The sequence below is a fragment of the Oncorhynchus masou genome, chromosome 24, assembly GCF_036934945.1.
Source record: "Oncorhynchus masou masou isolate Uvic2021 chromosome 24, UVic_Omas_1.1, whole genome shotgun sequence".
Classification (NCBI taxonomy): domain Eukaryota; kingdom Metazoa; phylum Chordata; class Actinopteri; order Salmoniformes; family Salmonidae; genus Oncorhynchus; species Oncorhynchus masou.
In genome coordinates, this window is record NC_088235.1 from 56,092,346 (window position 1) to 56,115,556 (window position 23,211).

The 23,211-nt window shown below is 41.4% G+C and overlaps 1 protein-coding gene across 16 annotated transcripts in view; it reads right to left on the bottom strand.

Moving 5' to 3' along the window:
- The window catches only part of LOC135512341 (zinc finger SWIM domain-containing protein 8-like), a 212,671-nt gene that overhangs the window by 151,377 nt on the left and 38,083 nt on the right, over window positions 1-23,211 (bottom strand). For 12 of the 16 annotated variants that reach the window (XR_010451400.1, XR_010451399.1, XM_064934265.1 and 9 more), the window contains one exon: window positions 7,135-7,174. Coding sequence is in view for 14 of the 16 variants with exons in the window: in XM_064934265.1 (XP_064790337.1) it covers window positions 7,135-7,174 (40 nt within the window). In the remaining 2 variants the exon portion in view is untranslated. Of the gene's footprint in view, window positions 1-7,134; window positions 7,175-18,592; window positions 18,923-23,211 lie in introns of those variants that run through there. The other 4 variants (XM_064934279.1, XM_064934273.1, XM_064934278.1 and 1 more) reach the window with 1 other exon arrangement.

A 23,211-nucleotide genomic window follows, 5' to 3' on the forward strand; every position in this document is an offset into this window, starting at 1 on the left:
TAGCCCCCAACACACTACTCAGCAAACTGGATAGCAACACCCACCGCAGGTATATTGCACTGGTCATCCCCAAAGCCAACACTTCCTTTGGCTGCCTTTCCTTCCAATTCTCTGCTGCCAATGACTGGAACAAATTGCAAAAATCTGAAGCTGGAGACTTGTATCTCGCTCTCTAACTAAGCATAAGCTGTCAGAGCAGCTTACCGATCACTGTACCTGTACACAGCCAATCTGTAAATAGCACACCCGACTACCTCAACCCCATATTATTACTTAATCTTGCTCCCCAGTATCTTTACTTGCACATCATCATATGCACATACCGTTGAAGTCGGAAGTTTACATACAGTTAGATTGGAGTCATAAACTCTTTTTTTCAACCACTCCACAAATTTCTTGTTAATCTCTTGTAGCTAGGGGGCACTATTTTTATGTTTGGAAAAGTAACGTTCCCAAAGTAAACGGCCTATTTCTCAGGACCAGATGCTAGAATATGCATATAATTGACAGCTTAGGTTCCTTTTTCTATGGCTTCCCTAAGGTGTCTACAGCCTTTAGATATATTCTTCAAAATAAAGGCCTCTAACTGGGAGTCTCGTGAGTGAAAACATCCGAAGATCAAAGGTAAATGGTTCATTTGATTGCTTTTCTGATTTGTGACCAAGCTTCCTGATGCTAAGTGTACATAATGCTATGCTAGGCTATCGATAAACTTAAACGCTTGGATTGCTTTTTTTGCAAAGCATAATTTCAAAATCTGAGATGACAGGGTGATTAACAAAAGGCTAAGCTGTGTTTCGCTATATTTCACTTGTGATTTCATGAATATGAATATTTTCTAGTAATATTATTTGACTGTTGCGCTATGCTATTCAGCAGTTGCTGATGACAAATATACCGGATCCGGGATGGGTAGTTTTAACAAACTATAGTTTTGGAAAGTTGGTTAGGACATCTACTTTGTCGTGACACGAGTAAGTGTCAACAAATTGTATACCATCACAAGTCTGGTTCATCCTTGGAAGCATTTTCCAAATGCCTGAAGGTACCACGTTCATCAGTACAAACAATACTACGCAAGTATAAACACCATGGGACCACGCAGCCGTCATACCGGTCAGGAAGGAGCCGCATTCTGCCTCCTAGAGATGAACATACTTTGGTCCGAAAAGTGCAAATCAATCCCAGAACAACAGCAAAGGACCTTGTGAAGATGCTGGAGGAAACAGGTACAAAAGTATCTATATCCACAGTAAAACAAGTCCTATATCGACATAATCTGAAAGGCCGCTCAGCAAGGAAGAAGCCACTGCTCCAAAACCGCCATAAAAAAAGCCAGACTTCGGTTTGCAACTGCACATGGGGACAAAGATCGTACTTTTTGGAGAAATGTCCTCTGGTCTGATGAAACAAAAATAAAGCTGTTTGGACATAATGACCACTTAAGTTTGGAGGAGAAAGGGGGAGAACACCATCCCAACCGTGAAGCACAGGAGTGGTAGCATCATGTTGTGGGGGTGCTTTGCTGCAGGAGGGACTGGTGCACTTCACAAAATAGATGACCTCATAAGGAAGGAAAATTATGTGGATATATTGAAGAACATCTCAATTAATGAACATCTCAAGACATGTCAGGAAGTTAAAGCATGTTCGCAAATGGGTCTTCCAAATGGACAATACTTCCAAAATTGTGGCAAAATGGCTAAAGGACAAGAAAGTCAAAGTATTGGAGTGGCCATCACAAAGCCCTGACCTCAATCCTACAGAAAATGTGTGGGCAGAACTGTAAAAGCGTGTGCGAGCAAGGAGGCCAACAAACCTGAGTCAGTTACACCAGCTCTGTCAGGAGGAATGGGCCAAAGGTCACCCAATTTATTGTGGAAAGCTTGTGGAAGACTACACAAAATGTTTGACCCAAGTTTAAATTGTTTAAGACAATGCTACCAAATACTAATTGAGTGTATGTAAACTTCTGACCCACTGGGAATGTGATTAAAGAAATGAAAGCTGAAAGAAAATATATTTCACATTCTTAAAATAAAGTGGTGATCCTAACTGACCTAAAACAGGGAATTTTTACTGACAGGAATTGTGAAAAACGGATTTTAATTGTATTTGGCTACAGTGTATGTAAGGTGCATGTAAACTTCAACTTTATATCACTCCAGTATTAATGCTAAGTTGTAATTATTTTCCTACTTAGTTCCTACCTCCCTACGCTTCTACATTTGCACAAACTGTACATAGATTCTATTTTTATTTTATTTTGTGTTATTGACTGTACATTTGTTTATTTGTAACGTAGTGTTGTTTTTGTCGCACTGCTATGCTTTATCTTGGCCAGGTCGCAGTTGTAAATGAGAACTTGTTCTCAACTGGCCTACCTGGTTAAATAAAGGTGAAATAAAAATATATATATATATTAGCTCTCCGCTCACTCTTTTCAAACATCCTGGTAGGTATACTTTTTCTCTCATGGCTATAACAACTTCATCATAATGCTCAACGTCATTGTTTTAATAATCAATTTAACACTTGTATAGAAATATGAAAAAAGAGCAAATAGAGAACAGAAAAGTAAACAAAAAACAGTTCAGGGGTGATATTTTAGTCACTTAAAAATGTTGTTTTACATGGGAATCAGAATGACTGTTCGAGACCTTTAAGGCACTGACAATATATATATAACCATCAGTTCATATAACCTCGTAGTACTGCACACTGAGCTACTTACTGTTAGGTTACGTGCAGCTTACTGCACTGCACACCAGTACATCACATTTCAGGGGGGCATTGAGATGATCATGTTAAATTAGAGAATTATGCTGCTCTCTAGCCCCTCTGTGTCCCCAGCGAGGAAATGCTGAGGTTAATCCCATAGATGGCATGGGAAGATGGGCCAGGTCTACACAAGAATGTAATTAGTTACACCCACTCTTACCCTAAACATGCAGCAAGGAGGAAGTTGAGAAAACAGCTGGGCCGCCATTCTTATTTTACTACTGGAGGAATACAGAGGTACTTCCGAGGTAACATGTTATTAAAAACAACCTGCTACTCATGTTAACACACACCTTGACAACAGCCTAAAGGTACATCATTTCACAATGTCCCAGTCCCTCTACTACATGCCAATGACTGAGGCAATTGGGAGACTATTGGAGGTGATATACAGTGGCTTGCGAAAGTATTCAGCCCCTTGGCATTTTTCCTATTTAGTTGCCTTACAACCTGGAATTAAAAAATTGATTTGAGGGGTTTGTATCATTTGATTTACACAATATGCCTACCCACTTTGAAGATGCTAAATATTTTTTGTGAAACAAACCAGAAATAAGACAAAAAAACTATTCACCTCCCCAAAGCCAATACGTTGTAGAACCACCTTTTGCAGCAATTACAGCTGCAAGTCTCTTGGGGTATGTCTTTATTTGAGGTCGACCGATTAAATCGGAATGGCCGATTAATTAGGTCCAATTTTAAGTTTTCATAACAATCGGAAATCGGTATTTTTGGACACCGATTTTGCCTATTTTTTTATTATTTTTTTTACACAACTTCATTTAACGAGGCAAGTCGGTTAAGAACACATTTTCAATGACGTCCTAGGAACGGTGGGTTAATTTCCTTGTTCAGGGGAAGCACGACAGATTTTTACCTTGTCAGCTCAGTGATTCAATCTTGCAACCTTACGGTTAACTAGTCCAACGCTCTAACCACGTGCCTCACGAGGAGCCTGCCTGTTACGCAAATGCAGGAAGAAGCAAAGGTAAGTTGCTAGCTAGCATTAAACTTAAACTTAGGGATGCCATCCATTAGATACAGAACCGTTTCGTATTTTATTTCACTGAAAGAATAAACGTTTTGTTTTCAAAATTATAGTTTCCGGATTTTACCATATTAATGATCTAAGGCTCGTATTTGTGTGTGTTATGTTATAATTAAGTCTATGATTTTATAGAGCAGTCTGAGCGACGGTAGGCACCAGCAGGCTCGTAAGCATTCATTCAAACAGCACTTTCGTGCGTTTGGCCAGCAGCTCTTCACTGTGCTTCAAGCATTGCGCTGTTTATGACTTCAAGCCTATCAACTCCAGAGAATACGCTGGTGTAACCGATGTGAAATGGCTAGCTAGTTAGCAGGGTGCGTGCTAATAGCGTTTCAAACGTCACTCGCTCTGAGAGACTTGGAATACTTGTTCCCCTTGCTCAGCATGGGTAGCGCTGCTTCGAGGGTGGCTGTTGTTGATGTGTTCCTGGTACGAGCCCTGGTAGCGGCGAAGCGAGGGACGGAAGCTATACTGTTACACTGGCAATACTAAAATGCCTATAAGAACATCCAATAGTCAAAGGTATATGAAATACAAATCGTACAGAGAAATAGTCCTATAATAACTACAACCTAAAACATCTTACCTAGGAATATTGAAGACTCGTGTTGAAAGGAACCAACAACTTTCATATGTTCTCATGTTCTGAACAAGGAACATAAACGTTAGCTTTCTTACATGGCACATACTGCACTTTTACTTTCTTCTCCAACACTTTGTTTTTGCATTATTTAAACCAAAATGAACATGTTTCATTATGAGGCTAAATTGATTTTATTGATGTATTATAGTAAGTTAAAATAAGTGTTCATTCAATATTGTTGTAACTGTCATTTAACAAATCTTTTTTATATATAGGTATTGGCTTTTTTTGGTCCTCCAATAAATCGGTATCGACGTTGAAAAATCTTAAAATCAGTCGACCTCTAGTCTCAATAAGCATGGCACCATCTAGCTACTGGGATTTTTGCCCATTCTTCAAGGCAAAACTGCTCCAGCTCCTTCAACTTGGATGGGTTCCGCTGGTGTACAGCAATCTTTAAGTCAGACCACAGTTTCTCAATGATTGAGGTCTGGGCTTTGACTAGGCCATTCCAAGATATTTAAATGTTTCCCCTTAAACCATTCAAGTGTTGCTTTAGCAGTATGCTTAGGGTCATTGTCCTGCTGGAAGGTGAACCTCAGTCCCAGTCTCAAATCTCTGGAAGACTGAAACAGGTTTCCCTCAAGAATTTCCCTGTATTTAGCACCATCCATCATTCCTTCAATTCTGACCAGTTTCCCAGTCCCTGACGATGAAAAACATCTCCACAGCATGATGCTGCCACCACCATGCTTCACTGTGGGAATGGTATTCTCGGGGTGACGGGAGGTGTTGGGTTTGCGCCAGCCATAGCATTTTCCTTGATGGCCAAATTGCTCCATTTCAGTCTCAACTGACCAGAGTACCTTCTTCCATATGTTTGGGGAGTCTCCCACATGCCTTTTGGCAAACACCAAACATGTTTGCTTATTTTTTTCTGGCCACTTCCAAAAAGCCCAGCTCTGTGGAGTGTACGGCATAAAGTGGTCCTATGGACAGATACTCCAATCTCCACTGTGGAGCTTTGCAGCACCTTCAGGGTCATCGTTGGTCTCTTTGTTGCCTCTCTGATTAATGCCCTCCTTGCCTGGTCCGTGAGTTTTGTTGGGCGGCCCCATCTTGGCAGGTTTGTTGAAGTGCCATATTCTTTTCATTTATTATTAATGGATTTAAATGGAGCTCCGTGGGATGTTCAAAGTTTTGGATATTTTTTTATAACCCAACCCTGATCTGTACTTCTCCACAACTTTGTCCCTGACCTGTTTGGAGAGCTCCTTGGTTTTCATAGCACCGCTTGCTTGATGGTGCCCCTTGCTTAGTGGTGTTGCAGACTCTGGGGCCTGTCAGAACAGGTGTATATATACACTGAAATCATGTGACAGATCGTGTGACACTTAGATTGCACACAGGTGAACTTTATTTGACTAATGATGTGACTTCTGAAGGTTATTGGTGGCACCAGATCTTATTTAGGGGCGTCATAGCAAAGGGGGTGAATACATATGCACGCACCACTTTTCCTATTTTTTATTTATTTGAAACGTGTTATTTTTTTCATTTCACTTCACCAATTTGGACTATATTGTATGTCCATTACATGAAATCTAAATAAAAATCAATCTAAATTACAGGTTGCAAAGCAACAAAATAGGAAAAACACCAAGAGGATGAATACTTTTGCGAGGCACTGTAGGCATAGGCTAGCACATTAAAACATTACACAATTACCTATTTTTGAACTAACAGAATTAGAGTAATCCAAGTAAATAAATGCTCTCAAAGCACTGCTACACAGTTGACCTTATTTCCAAAACCCTAAGTCTAAATTTCAACCACAATTCATTAATTGCAAGGAAAGAGAGAAAACTGACACGTTAAACAAAAATTCCAGCCAGTATGTATCAGATGGAGCTAATTGAGGCCCTCCAAGCCTCGAGTGGAGAGATCATCCCCCCGCCGTGCTCTGACTGCAGCCCAAAGCCAACTCGGCAGCCCCGATATTAAACCACTGCCGCATCATTACTTCAACCTATTGACCCCGGCTGCTGTGTAATGCCTGCAGCGTCTGCATCTCAGACACAGTGTATATTATTAATAACAGAAGCTGTTAAGGTAAGCACATATTGATCCTGGCTGTGAATAAGCTAGAGAAGGGGTCAAGGACCATTCAATCTTGCCTTCTAATGGGATGAGTTCACCTGGCTCCTCCTCCCTGTCCAATTGGGTTTCTCTGATTGACCATGTTTGAAAGATGTGTTTGTTCCCTGACCTGATGAAAGTCACAGGGCTGACAGGAGGATGTCTGAAAAAGGACTCTGGTTTTCCTGTCAATCCACTTCCTTAGTGAGCTGTCAGTGAAATTAAGATGTGCAGCTATTCACTTCGCCACCCTTAAAAGGTAACTGTCCAGTGAAAATCTCATTTTAAAAAGCTCTTATTCGGTTTGCTCATACCCAAATAATGTTGGCTAGTCCTATATTTGTAGTAGTGGCCAAAGCATACATTTGAGAAAAAACACTCAGTAAAACCTCATTTCAAACTTGTTTTTGAAACAAACTGGTTTTTATTTTTTTCATGTTTTTTTCAATAATTAAAAGACATTTGCTTGGCTAATGACATCCTATTTGGCCCGAGACAGGCCTGTATGTAAATTCTCCGGTGGGGAGAAGGATCCTTCGAGGCTTGGGGAGACATGGGTCTTTTATCAATCAGATTTGCTCACCTCCTGCGCCCTCTTCTCCTCCGCCGCCCTCTCTCGCCACCTGAAAAAGGTCAAAGTTAAATCGGGGAGAGTCGGCGAGGAGAGTGAACATTGGATGAAAATGCGCTTGTTGGAAATGAGACAGTCCTTCTCCACTAACGCATCATTAGGCAAATGACGTTTACAGGGGTGGATAAAAAAACTGTAAAGTACTCAAAACAATTTAAGTTAGTTGTACAATACATTTTACATACATTGAACAAAAATATAACATAACTTACAACAATTACAGGTCATGTAAGGAAATCATTCAACTGAAAAAAAATAATTGCAGGAATATGGGATTCGCATGACTGGGCAGGAGCACAACCATCGTTAGGCCAGGGAAGGCATAGGCCCACCCATTGGGGAGCCAGGCCCAGAAATATTTTCCCAACAAAAGGGCTTTCTTACAGACAGAATTAATCCTAATTTTCATCAGCTGTCCGGGTGGCTGGTCTCAATCCCGCAGATGAAAAAGACGGTTGTGGAGGTCGTGGGCTGGCATGGTTATACGTGGTCTGCTGTTGTGAGACCAGTTGGACGTATTGCCTAAATTCTCTATATCGATGTTGGAGGCGGCTTATGGTAGAGAAATTAACACTAAATTATCTGACAAGAGCTCTGGTGGACATTCCGGCAGTCAGCATGCCAATGCATGCTCCCTCAAAACTTGAGACATCTGTGGCATTGTGTTGTGTGACAAAACTGCACGTTTTAGAGGGTCTGTTTATTGTCCCCAGCACAAGGTGCACCTGTGTAATGACCATGCTGTTTAATCAGCTTCTTGCTATGCCACTGCTGTCAGGTGGGTGGATTATCTTGGCAAAGGAGAAAGGCTCACGAACAGGGATGTAGACAAATTTCTGCAGAAAATTTGAGAGAAATATGCTTTTTGTGTATATGAAAAACTTCTGGGATCTTAATTTCAGCTCATGAAACATGGGACCATCACTTTACATGTTGTGTTTATATTTTTGTTCAGTAGAGATAAAAAAAACAATTAGTAGCATATTGTTTTTACACGTGTGTATGTTTTCTCCTCCAACAAAACAAAACCTGATTCGAAGGGGGTGTGGCAGATTGAAACATTTTCGCGGTAGGATACACATGAGTATCATCGATGAAAGGTGGCTATCGAGGGGGGGATAACACTTCTGTTTGCCTACCAATATATTGACACACGTGTTGACCACTTATCGGTTTCCAGATCACAGAGGAGAGAGGGCGGACTTTTGCTTATATTAGAAAACCCCATGGGCTCAGTAGTGCACACTCAACTGCACACAAGCTAGCAAGACAAGCCATTCACAGCTGGTTTTAGCAAAAAGGATAAAGCCTACGCAACAACTACAGGTAACTGCCAAAATAAAGAAAACACCAACATGGTGTCTTAATCGGGCGTTGGGCCACCACAAGCTTCCAGAACAGCTTCAATGCATCTTGGCATAGATTCTACCAATGTCTGAAACTTTTTGAGGGATGCGTCACCATTCTTCCATAAGAAATTCAATCATTTGATGTTTTGTTGATGGTGGTGGAAAATGGTGTTTCAGACGCTGCTCCAGAATCTCCCATACGTGTTCAATTGGGTTTGAGATCAGGTGACAGACACACATACCCTTTTAACCACCTATGCTCTATTACAACACCTTTCTCAAAATCAATTAAATCTATTCTTCTAGCCATGGTAGCCAAAATAATGAGCAACTGGGCATTTTTATACATGACCCTAAGCATGTTGGGATATTAATTGCTTAATTAACTCAGGAAACACCTGCGTGGAAGCACCTCCTTTCAATATACTTTGTATCCCTCATTTACTATAGTGTTTCCTTTATTTTGGCAGTAACCTGTATCTCGCCAGTCGATTCTATTAGCTAGCATTCTAACGTTACCTATGGCGGGTAAATTAGCTAGGAATATAGTGACAAAAATAGAGAAAGAAATATCAGGAATCTAGTGACAAAGCAAAGAATAGAAATGACTCACGCTTGTGAAATAATCCATCTGCGTGTTTTGCTGTTGTAGTAAAGTGCCCTAGTAGTTCCATTGTGCTTCCTGAATCCATCCATGCTAGTTCACTTGGTGCAGCCGAGCTCGGGCAGTCTGCCCCAGTGCCCCACTATGTGGGAGCCAATTTGAATATCCAAGTGTTGGCCAAGCTGTCAAATCAGGTTCTCTAACCAGTATACCCAAAAACTAGTGATGCACCGATATTACATTTTTGGCCAATACCTGATATTTCCCTTGCCCCCCAAAAAACAATACCAATAACCGATATTTAAAAAAATTGTGACCTTTCAAGTACAGTTAAATAGTTAACACACACACGGCGGTGTAAGGCACTGCATCTCAGTGCTAGAAGCGTCACTACAGTTCAAACAGTTGGACACGGACTGAAGGGTGTGTTCATAACAATTCAACTGTTCTGCCTTGTTAGCTAGCACATTTGTCTAAACTTAAAATATGAAGACTCCAATAAAGATTAGCTGGCTACTCACTAGCATGTGGTGCTTGAGAGATTATTTATGGACCCGTGTTACATTTCTATAATGACTGCTACAAGAAGTGAATGTGCGTTATGCATGGCTCTGGTTAAATTTTCAACAAAAATTTCATTTTCAGACTTCAGTGATTATCGCAAAAAAAGCAGATAAATGTTTTTTTTATTTTACCTTTATTTTACTAGGCAAGTCAGTTAAGATCAAATTATTTTTCTCAATGACGGCCTAAGAACAGGGGGTTAACTGCCTTGTTCAGGGGTAGAATGACAGATTTTTTACCTTGTCAACTGGGGGATTCGATCTTACAACTGCTCGGTGACTAGTCCAATGCTCTAACCACTAGGCTACCTGCTGCCAAATAATAATAATAAAATTATTAGTGGTCTTATGGTTGTGAAAGGCTTATATTTAGCCTAGCTATAATTTCATGATCTCTGAATTTATTAGATTATTGCCGATTGTTTGAATTACAGTTTATTTGTCCTTTCATTGAACAACAAATGAAAGGCCTATTTAGAGAAAACACACACACACACACACACACATACATACATACATATATAGTGAATCGCCCATAAATTTGAGAAAATCATATCACCAGGGGTCCTAGTAACCCTGGTTGGGAACCTCTGATCTTGAACAGACAAAATTAAATATACTTTTCCAACACACAGTGCGGATATACTTCATTATACTGCCTCACTCTGAATTCCAAAGTCATACACAGGATGTTTGCTCAGAATAGATAGTACTGAACCATTGTCTCAACAACCACCTAGACCCTCTGAAAATGACAGAATCAGGACAGTCAATTCAGGAAGCAAACTGAAATTCCAATACCAGTTTCAATTTTCCTCATGTAAAAGCAACTGACCCCAACACTGGTGACTAGTTCTAATTGTTTCAAGAGATAATACATTTCTGTACATGAAGCCCAAATCTCAAACCGTTGTTAAGAACAGCCTCAAGCAGACAAAACCATTAGCATTGCCTCCTGTGTTGCTGCGATAGCGCGTAGGAATTCAACCCCTGCCAATATCATTCTCCCATTTTCCTAGAAAGGAAAAGTGTTTGAGGCAGTGTCCTGAGATCTGTACAAAATCCTGTGTCCCAGTAGGTGAAAAAGAGGAATTTATTGATGCTCAACTTAACCACTACCAAGCATTTCACTGTTAGTCTACACCTTACGAAGCGTGTGATAAATACATTTGATTTGAGATTGCCATACAACTGCCATCCTTCAGCTCCAAAATGTCAATGCAACCCTGCATCAATCTGAAGGCCCATTTCCCGATCCGGGGGGCATAAAATGTAATTAATGTACTTCAACTCCATCGTAACCACCACACATATTGAAGTCGGCAGAGAACCTCGCAGAGTTGAATGAGGCAATTAAATACCAGATCCACATAATTTCTTGTGGTTTATGCCTAGGTGTCAATTGCCGAATGATGAACAAAGTATAGCCTAAATATAACATCTCAGCAAGGACCATTAACATCAGGTGCACTTGACGTGTTGGACTAAAACTCAGGCAAAGGAAGAAATGTCCACTCTCAAACTTAATTAGGCAGCAAATATACTGAATTTCAATGATTTTACTAAGTCACAGCTCATAAGGAAATCAGTCAATTGAAATTAATTTGGCCGTAATCTATGGATTTCACATGACTGGGCAGGGGCGCAGCCATGGTTGGGCCTGGGAGGGCAGAGGCCCACCCACTGGTGAGCCAGGCCCAGCAACTGGGGAGCCCAGCCAACCAGAATAAGTTTTTTCCCCAAAAAAAGAGCTTCATTACAATCAGAAATACTCAGTTTCATCAGCTGTCTGGGTGGCTGGTTTCAGACGATGCCGCAGGAAACCGGGTGTGGAGGTCCTGGGCTGGCGTGGTTACACGTGGTCTGCGGTTGTGAGGCTGGTTGGACGTACTGCCAAATTCTCTAAAACAACATTGAAGGCGGCTTATGGTAGAGAAATTAACAAATTCTCTGACAACAGCTCCAGTGGACATTCTTGCAGTCAGCATGTCAATTGCACGCTCCCTTAAATCACCTGTGGCATTGTGTTGTGTGACAAAACTGCACATTTGAGAGTGGCCTTTTATTGTCCTCAGCAAAACGTGCAACTTTATAATGATCATGCTGTTTAATCTCCTTCTTGATATACCATATGTCAGGTCAGGATTATCTTGGCAAAGGACAAATGCTCACTAACAGGGACGTAAACAAATTTGGCCACAAAATGAGAGAAATAATTTTTTTATGAGTATGAAAAACTTCTGGGATTTTTTTTATTTCAGCTCATGAAACATGGAACACTTTACATGTTTCATTTATATTTTTGTTCAGTATAGAATAGGAACCTACAATCTAAAGGCTTGCTGATTAACATTAAAGGCAAGGATATAACCAATCAACCTTACCTTCCAGCAAAGCAAAGCAATATTCTATAAATGGGTCAAACGTGAAATAAACAAAATGTTTATTTTTGCATAGTCCATTTTAAAAACATGTACTGTTGGAGATAGGGTTTGTCCAGTGCCACATTAAAAAGGGAAAGTTAGTCCTGTTCCACTTTAAAAAAATACCTAGTTAATACCCTTCATGCAGAAACAATCATTGTGAGAGCCACCCCCAGGCCTTGCTCTTAATTATAAAGTGGTTCTCTCAGACATCAGTAATATGCTCAGAGGACAGAAGTCGTCTTGAGCCCACAGCTCAACACTAATTGGGCTTTCCACTCAAAAATAGAATGAAACAAGTTGTTGAAGCGGGATCATGAAACAAGGACTGAGCTTATTGTACCCAGTCTTTCAAAATAGAGCTTGTAAAAAAGTGTTCATTTGAGGTGCAAAATTAAGCTGAGCATGATGCTGTATGTAGGCTACTTTTTACATGCATTGTGTAAGTGCACTTTGGGAAAAGAATGACATACATTCACTAGCATTACATTACTCATCAGGATCGATAGATTCAAAACAATAGTTTCAAGGCTATCACATTAACACTGCTCATCAGAGAAAATATAAAAGAACACCAGGGTTGCTGTGGCTCTTTCTCCCATGGTGTCCACATCTCAACCAATCAATGGCAGCAACTTCAAATCTACTAACCTTCATTCAATAACCAAAAAGATCATGTGGTTCCTTGAGCAATTAATTACTGAGGAGTAGCCAGCCCCTGTCCTGGCAAAACCTCTACCACCACACTGTTAAAAGTCAAAATGTCTGGAATAATCTGCAATTATTAGGCCAGTTGAGTGTTAACATACAGTGCCTCCAGAAAGTATTTATACCCCTTGACTTTTTCCACGTTACAGACAGAATTTAAAATTGATTAAATTGAGATGTGTCACTGGCCTATACACAATACCCTATAATGTCTATGTGGAATTATGTTTTTAGAAATTTTTCAAAATGAAAAGCTGAAATGTCTTAAGTCAATAAGTAATCAACCACTTTGTTATGGCAAGCCTAAATAAGTTCAGCAGTAAACATTTGCTTAACAAATCATGAGTTGCATGGATTCACATGATTTTTGAATGACTACCTAATTTCTGTACCCCACACATACAATTATCTGTAAAATCACGCAGTCGGCAGTGAATTTCAACCACATTGTTTGAAGTACAATATACCAACATAGCTACTGTAGTAAATCAAAGCTGTGTGCTGGAAAGCCTTGGGAGAGCATGGGTGGAATAGGCATTGTGGTGCTCATGTGAATTTACTTTACTTTTCGGCTTCAGACTAATGCCTACCTCTCACTTACAATACATGAATGTAATAAAATAAACGTTTCAAATGTATTTCAAACATATTTCAGAACTGTAAACAAAAACACTTTACAGTAAAAAATAAAAATAATTTAAAAAATACAGTTGTTACATAGCAGAATAACGATGGGGAGTTACTGGTTATGGAAAAACTTTTACATGCAACAGTCAGCCATATGATTCACCACTAGCCTCTTAATAGTAAGCAAACAACTCTAAGCATCTCGATAAAACGACTCGCTCCAACAAACACATGCTGCTGGAATTCACCAAATGTTTGGTTTCTTCATATTTAGCGAACGTTACTAATGACGTGAAAACACATATGTCCACGTCATTCACTTAAAATTGTAAAGAAAAAATAGAGAGGAAAACCCTGCATTGCCAACTGGCAATGAAATGTAGCTAGCGATATGCTTGAGAGGTTAGCCTACCGGCTAACTTAGTGTTGCACACATTCAATGGGCTGCCTTCAAGTTAAAGAGGACACGCAACATATTCAAAGTAAATATGGTGTTTTACTTACCTAGGTACGTTTTTGAAAGACCAATATCCACACGAAATGCATAACGACAGAAAATATGCAAATGTTTAAAGTCTAGTTGACAGCATCGTTCCTGAATCCGCCATCTTCATTCAGCAATCGATGCATTCTGCCGAAACTCCGGAATGAACCAAAGTGACCAGGAGGAGGAGGGAGATTTTGTAACAGTGGACATACAAACGTTGTTTATTTTGAATAATTTCTCTGATCGGAGAGGAGGAAAATCCTCGAAATTACCTAATTTGAAACCGAATTGTGTTGGTATTTTAAGGTTAAAGCGCAAAACGGACAATACATTTGATCATGCTCGTTTTAACCCCCATAACACGGATATATTTCATGATACCCTTGTCGGGACAGAACACCCCGAGCTTCTTTCAGGCTTACTTTTTACTCACAGGTGCATAAGGGGCAAAAGTGCAGAGCTTATTCGGCTATGCTACTCCTTTTACTTGGGTCATCAAAGTGATTACAAAATGCTAACTTTGGCGTCTGAGCAGGGAGCAACTAAAACATTGGGTATTCCAATGTGAACCCCATGTTCTGAACGTTTAATTTGGGAACCCTTCCACGAAAGTCAATTGTTGGGGAAATACTCAAAAACACAATTAGTTATCACATTATATGCCCTATTTCCACACCACATAGAACTGAAGATCATTAACTAAGTGTGAAAATAAACTCACTGTAACCAGGCTACCGGTGAACTTGATCATAAATTGCCCTATAGCCCCCTCTCCTGTTCATACTGTGACAGACCGTAGCATGCATTTAACGTTTGTTTGATTTACATCAATCATACCAATTCATTTTGCCAGTCGGTGCTCAGAGGATTTAGACAAAAACAGTATTTCTGATTTAGAGTAATTGTGGTTCAGTAGTAGCTTCTATCAAGGCCATCAGACTGTTCAACAGTCACCAGTAGCCAGCCCCCACCCATTACCCTGCACCTTAGAGACTGCTGCCTTTGTCATTGAACACTGGTAACTTCAATGTTTACATACCATTTTACCCACTTCATCATATAACTACTACTGTACATACCTTTTCTATTCATATACCGTCTTTACACACCATTATTCATCAATCTACACACATGTATGCATACAGTGGCTTGTGAAAGTATTCACCCCAAGGCATTTTTCCTATTTTGTTGCCTTACAATCTGAAATTAAAATAGAATTTTGGGGTGGTGTGTAACATTTGACTTACAACAACATGCCTACCACTTTGAAGATGCAAAATGTTTTGTGAAACAAACAAGAAATAAGACAAAAAAAAACAACGCCCCAAAAGTCAATAATTTGTAGAGCCACCTTTCTCTTGGGGTATGTCCTCATAAGCTTGGCACATCAAGCCACTGGGATTTTTTTCCATTCTTCAAAGGCAAAACAGCTCCAGCTCCTTCAAGTTGGATGGGTTCCGCTGGTGTACAGCAATCTTTAAGTCAGACCACAGTTTCTCAATTGGATTGAGGTCTGGGCTTTGACTAGGCCATTCCAAGACATTTAAATGGTTCCCCTTAAACCACTTGAGTGTTGATTTAGCAGTATGCTTAAGGTCATTGTCCTGCTGGAAGGTGAACCTCCGTCCCAGTATCAAATCTCTGGAAGACTGAAATAGGTTTCCCCTCAAGAATTTCCCTGTATTTAGCACCATTCGTCATTCCTTCAATTCTGACCAGTTTCCCAGTCCCTGCCGATTAAAAGCATCCCCACAACATGATACTGCCACCACCATGCTTCACTGTGGGGATGATGTTCTCGGGGTGATGGGAGGTGTTGGGTTTGCGCCAGACATAGCCTTTTTCTTGATGGCCAAAAAGCTACAAAGCTTAAAGTGGTCCTATAGACAGATACTCCAATTTCCGCTGTGGAGCTTTGCAGCTCCTTCGGGGTTATCTTTGGTCTCTTAGTTGCCTCTCTGATTAATGCCCTCCTTGCCTGGACTGTGAGTTTTGGTGGGCAGCCCTCTCTTGGCAGATTTGTTGTGGTGCCATATTCTTTTCATTTTTTCCATAATGGATTTAATGGTGCTCCGTGGGATGTTCAAAGTTTAGGATTTATTTTTTTTTTTTCTCCTTCAATCTACACACAATATGCCATAATGACATGGCAAAAACAAGTTTAGAAGTTTCCAGATGTATTTTTTTTAAATCCAGAAATATCCCATCTACATATAAATGTTCAGACGATTTACTCAGTACTTTGTTGAAGCACCTTTGGCAGCGATTATAACCTTGAATCTCCTTGGGTATGATGGTACAAGCTTGGTATACCTTTATTTGGGGTGTTTCTCCCATTATTTTCTGCAGATCCTCTCAAGCTCTGTCAAGGTTTGATGGGGAGCGCCGCTGCACAGCTACTTTCAGGTCTCTCCAGAGATGTTCGATCGGGTTCAAGTCAGGTTCAAGGGCATTCAGAAACTTGTCCCGAAGCCACTCCTTCGGTGGTTGTGTGCGTTGGGTCGTTATCCTGTTGGAAGGTGAACCTTTGCCCCAGTCTGAGGTCCTGAGCCCTCTGAAGCTGGTTTTCATCAAGGATCTCACTGTACTTTAGTCCGCTCAGCTTTCCCTCAATCCTGACTCGTCTCCCAGTCCCTGCCACTGAAAAACATCCCAACATCATGATTCTGCCACCACCATGCGTCACCGTAGGGATGACGCCAGATTTCCTCAAGACGTGATGCTTGGTATTCAAGCCAAGGAGTTCGAGCTTGGTTTCATCAGACCAGAGAATCTGGTTTCTCATGGTCTGAGTCCTTTCGGTACCTTTTGGGAAACTCAAAGCTGGCTGTCATGTACCTTTTAATGAGGAGTGGCTTCCAACTGGCCACTCTACCATAAAGGCCTGATTGGTGGAGTGCTGCAGAGATGGGAGAACCATTCAGAAGGACAACCATCTCCACAGAGGAACTCTGTGGACTCTCAATGCAGCAGACATTTTTTTGTATCCTTCCCCAGATCTGTGCCTCGACACAACCCTGCCTCGGAGCTCTACGGACAATTTCTTCGACCTCATGGCTTGGTTTTTGCTCTGACATGCAGTCTGTGCTTTTTTTTTTTTAGTTTTTCGCTTTGACATGGGGTATTGTGTGTAGATAAAAAAAAACATTTAATCCATTTCAGAATAAGGCTGTAACGTAACAAAATTTGAAAAAAAGTCAAGGGGTCTGTATACTTTCCAAATACACACGACTAACATTGCTCGTTCTGTTTTTTTGTGTCTCTGGATTATGTTTTTTTATTGCTAGGCATTACTACAGTTGGAGCTAGAAACAAACATTCTGCTGCACCTGCAATATCTGCAAATCTGTGTACACTACCGATCAATTTTGATCATGTCCATTTTTTGTACTTTCCACCCACAAAATAAATTACAGCACATTTGTGTTTTGAATAACCTTTATTAAGTAAACTCTACATTTCAGTATTGCTTTATGTCCTTTTCTTTTATTCTAAATTACAACCTCTTGCAATCAGCACAATTTATATATATACTTTTTTTTCCCCAACCAAGCTACACTGAGGAATACAAAAATATCACAGTACATTTTCTACTAAGTCACGTCACCCGTGAGCTCCAGAGCAGGGTTGGAGGTGCAGGTTTGGAACACAGGGATCTGGCAACGTCCCCTATAGAACATCAATGGACAGTGGACATGAATTCCACAGTAACAGCTGACGGATGTAACCTGGAAACCCAGTCTGCATATAAGCCTTTCTGAGCGTAGCACTTTTATGATTCTAGATGTGTAGGGCATGTAAATAGCATGTCCACTCATCCTTTATGTGATCCTGATATTTGATTGGATGATTGTACTTGAGATTTGCAAAAGGCCATCCACTTGCACTCTTGACCCACTCAAAAAGGGCCAATGAGTTTGGTCCAGCCAGACACCCGTGTTCCCAGACCCAAAACCTCAAACCGCTGAATCGGAAAAGGGAACCCACACAACACTCACGTTACACTCTCTCATTCTCAAAATTCCTCTCTGCATACACATCATTCAAAATATCAAAAAGATAAAACAAAACACTAAAAGAATCCTGACCCGTATTCAGGTTACTATTTTCATATTACATTTCTTTTCATTTTATTATTTCAACAAACTGTTTTTTGTCTGTTTTTTTTTACTTTCTTGTTTAAACACTGTCAGAATACCCAAAATTCAGATCCGTAGTGACTGGTGGAGGCTAACTCCCCCCAGGACAGTGGAATGTTGCAGTATGAATCTGACTTACTCAGTGGTTTCAATAAAATAACCAACCAACAACAAAATAAATGACAACTTATATGCCCCAAGCAACCAAAAAGCACTCCTTCGTGACTGCTTCTGGAAGGAAAGTTGGGAGGATGAGGGGGAATATATGTTACAGGAAGTTACACAGAGACATGAACCATGATAATGGGAGACGCAATTCAGTCACGAACAAACACAGAACACAACATAAGCTGATTCCCTTTCAGCTTTCCACAAAGCTCTGCGTCTCACACAGTTATGACATCTAAAAGGGTGGAGAATGGGGGTTGATTGTGCTGCCTGTGTGCTGTGTAGGGTATGTACATCAAGGTACACAAGGAGGGTTGACGTCAGGTCAGGTGAAGGAGAGGCCAGGGAGGCGGATGGGGAGAGCATTCGAGGCAGAGCCAAACGTCGATGGAGAGAGCCAGAGCTCGACAGGGCTGTGGGTTTGTGGTGTGGGAGCGTCGTTCCTCTCCCACTCCACTGCCCTCACAGTCATGGGGAGAAGGTGGCCATCTCCAGAGAGATGCGCTGCCACAGCTCCTTGGTCTGCTTGCCCCTCTTCAGGTTCTGAAGCACGTCGTTGAACTGCATCATTCCCACAGGGGTCAAACAGAAGGCCCCACGGGCACTGCGGATGATGTTGACAAAGTCGTCGTAGTCGGCCGGGGTCAGGTGGATCAGCCGGTGGTGGATGTACTGCAGTGGGGGACGACGGGTGGGACAGAGGAGCAAATTAACTGAGTCAAACAGGGCACCAAAGGTTAATCTACTTTACTACTTATGTCAATGTTAGTCACAGACAGGGCACCCAGATCCTAAACCAACTCCTACCTCCTACTACCCCCAATGAACTTGTAGAGCAACAATTTCTCAACTGGTGGGTCATGACCCAAATTTGGGTTTCGGGAAGTCTTCTTTGTTATACATTTTTACTCAAGTCTGAATTTAAATGACAAATCATAAAACCAGGTAGAAAGTGAATAAATCATTTAATCTCAGCTATTCTTCAAAGTATTTTCAATATAGAGCTATTAGAAATGCTATTCTGCAGTTTTGGTTGATTTTGTGGTCTCAAACCAAGAGCTTACGTTCTTCAAGAATCAAGAATACCAATCCATTCAGATTTACACAAGTACATAGGGATTTGGGATTGATTTGGATTGAACAATAGTGTTTGGTGGGAATATAGATAAACATATGTGGTCCACTGCCAGTGTTATACACCTCATGACCAAAAGTATGTGGACACCTGCTCATCTAACATCTCATTCCAAAATCATGGGCATTAACATGGAGTTGGTCCCCCCTTTCCTGCTATAACAGCCTACACTATTCTGGGAAGGATTTCCACTAGAGGTTGGAACATTGCTGCAGGGACTTGCTTCCATTCAGCCACAAAAGCATTAGTGAGGTCGGGCACTGACGTTGGGCAGTAGGCCTGGCTCGCAGTCAGCGTTCCAATTCACCCAAAAGGTGTTCAATGGGGTTGAGGTCAGGGCTCTGTGCAGGCCAGTCAATTTCTTCCACACCGATCTCAACAAAACATTTCTGTATGGACCTCGCTTTGTGTATGGGTGCATTGTCGTGCTGAAACAGGAAAGGGACTTCCACAAACTGTTGCCACAGAGTTGGAACCACAGAATAGATTAGAATGTCATTGTATGCTGTAGCATTAAGATTTCCTTTCACTGGACATAAGGGGACCATCCCAAACCATAAAACACAGCCCGAGACCATTATTCCTCCACCAAACTTTACAGTTAGCACTATGCAGTCGGGCGGGTAGCTTTCTCCAAGCATCTGCCAAACCCAGATTCGTCCGTCGGACTGCCAGATGGTGAAGCGTGATTCATCCCTCCAGAGAACATGTTCCCACTGCTCCAGAGTCTAACAGCGTCGAGCTTTACACCATTCCAGCATACACTTGGTATTGCGCATTGTGATCTTATGCTTGTGTGCGGTTGCTAGGCCATGGAAACCCATTTCATGAAGCTTCCAACGAACAGTTCTTGAACTGACGTTGCTTCCAGAGGCAGTTTGGAACTCGGTAGTGAGTGTTGCAACCGAGGACAGATGATTTTGATGCACCACAGCCCCGGGGAGTCCAGTTTTGTGAGCTTGTGTGGCCTACCACTTCGCGGCTGAGCCATTATTGCTACTAGACATTTCCACTTCACAATAACACCACTGACAGTTGACCAGGACAGCTCTAGCAGGGCAGATATTTGACAAACTGACTTGTTGGAAAGGTGGCATCCTACAACAGTACCCCATTGAAAGTCAGCTTTTCAGTAAGATCATTCTACTGCCAATGTTTGTCCAATGGTGACTGCATGGCTATGTGCTCAATTCTATACACCGGTCAGCAACGTGTGTGGTTGAAATAGCAGAATCCACTAATTTGAATATGTGTCCATACTTTTGTATATTGATACAGCCACCTGTAACTAAGTTTACATTTGTTAATTTAATCACATCCCTCCATCTCAGGGTAAGCCCTTGAGGGCATTAATGAAGTGATGAGAATTCTGCACATCTCCAGTACAGTGCATTTTCAGTCCCAGCCTTGAGCAGGTACTTATTTTTGTTAACCTCTCAGGACAAATTCTGTATCATAATAAGTTTAAATTGATAAATTATTAACGGGAAACAGAGAGCGCTTCATTTAGCTCACAATGGTGTGGTTTAATGGAATATGACTGAATAGGGTACACACTGCCCTATGGTACTGCTGCAATTTCAGACAGTAATTTCAATATGAGATATATTGATGATATCTTGTACATTAGGACTGGAAGTCAGGATTAACGTAATGAATTTGTCTCTTTCCTCAAATGATATAAACCCTGATCTCAAGTTCTCCATAGAATGTGACTAGAAATATTTATATTTTCTAGATATGTGAATAATGGTCTCTGATGGTAACCTCATCACCACCCTCTAACAAAAAGGCAGACCATAACACTTATTTTAGCTTACAGTGCGCATCCTAATGCACTTAAACGGTTTACCTCGGAGTCAATTCTGTAGACGGACGCCTGAGCCACTCCACTGACGATTACGTTTCCAAGGCTACAGTCATGAAACAGCGTTTCTTCGATGGAGGTTCCTCTTCCCAGTACGCCAAGAGTTGCTGGGCAAAAGTGTGAAAACTAAGAGAAACTGCTATGTTAAACGTATAACTACCTTTAACCCTAAAGCGTATACAGTGACTCCAAAAGTATTGGGACAGTGACACTTTTTTTTATGATACAATGACTATGAGTTTAAAGAGCAGACTGTCAACTTTAATTTGAGGGGATTTTCATCCATATCGGGTGAACCATTTACAAATTACAGCACATTTTGTACATAGTCTCCTCCATTTTAGGAGACCAAAATTAGTCACATTTGGTATTTGGTCCCATATTCCTAGATCGCAATGACAACATCAAGCTTGTGACTACAAACAAGGGGGAGGGGGTCAAAATCCAAAGTAACAGTCAGTATCTGGTGATGCCACCAGCTGCATCAAGTACTGTAGTGCATCTCATCATGGACTGCACCAGATTTGCCAGTTCTTGCTGTGAGATGTTACCCCACTCTTCAACCAAGTCACATGCAAGTTCCCAGACATTTCTGGGGGGGAATGGCCCTAGCCCTCAGATCCAACAGGTCCCAGACGCACTCAATGGGATTGAGATCTGGGCTCTTCGCTGGCCATGGCAAAACACTGACATTCCCGTCTTGCAGGAAATCAGCCATACTGTTCATTCTGTGCGTGGTGGCATTGTCATGCAGGAGGATGAGCCTGAGCCAGGATGAGCCTGCAGGAAGAGTACCACATGAGGGAGGATGTCTTCCCTGTAATGCACAGCGTTGAAATTGCCTGCAATGACAACAAGCTCAGTCCGATGATCCTGTGACTCACCGCCCTACAACATGACGGACCCTCCACCTCAATCTCGCTCCAGAGTACAGGCCCCGGTGTACGCTCATTCCTTCGACGATAAACGCGAATCCGACCATCACCCCTACCCCTGGTGAGACAAAACCACAACTCGTCAGTGAAGAGCACTTTTTGCCAGTCCTGTCTGGTCCAGCGACTGTTGGTTTGTGCCCATAGGCGACATTGTTGCCGGTGATGTCTGGTGAGGACCTGCCTTACAACAGGCCTATAAGCCCTCAGTCCAGCCTCTCTCAGCCTATTGCAGACAGTCTGAGCACTGATGGAGGGATTGTGCATTCCTGATGTAACTCAGGCAGTTGTTGTTGCCATCCTGTACTACCTGCAGGTGTGATGTTCGGACGTACCGATCCTGTGCAGGTGTTGTTACACGTGATCTGCCACTGCGAGGACGATCAGCTGTCCGTCCTGTCTTCCTGTAGCACCGTCTTAGGCGTCTCACAGACATTGCAATGTAATGCCCTGGCCACATCTGCAGTCCTCATGCCTCCTTACAGCATGCCTAAGGCACATTCACGCAGATGAGCAGGGACCCTGGGCATCTTTATTTTGATGTTTTTCAGAGTCAGTAGAAAGGTCTCTTTAGTGTCCTAAGCTTTTATAACTGTGACCTTAATTGCCTACCGTCTGTAAGCTGTTAGTGTCTTAACGACCGTTCCACAGGTGCATGTTCATTAATTGCTTATGGTTCATTGAACAAGAAAGTGAAACTGTGTTTAAACCCTTTACAATGAAGATCTGTGAAGTTATTTGGACTTTTACAAATTATCTTTAAAAGACAGGGTCCTGAAAAAGGGACATTCTTTTTTTGCTGAGTTTATGTTGTGGTTTGCTACCATTGATTACGGATAGTCCTGAATGAATCGTGAATAATGATGAGTGATAAAGAGGCATAACTATCATACCCCATTTAACTTTCTTTCATTATTCATGATTAATTCAGGACTATCTGAAATCATTATATTACATAAAACACCATGAATGTTATTGTCATCTTATGTTGCCCATGTGGTATTTTGTATGTTGGGAAAATCTCTAG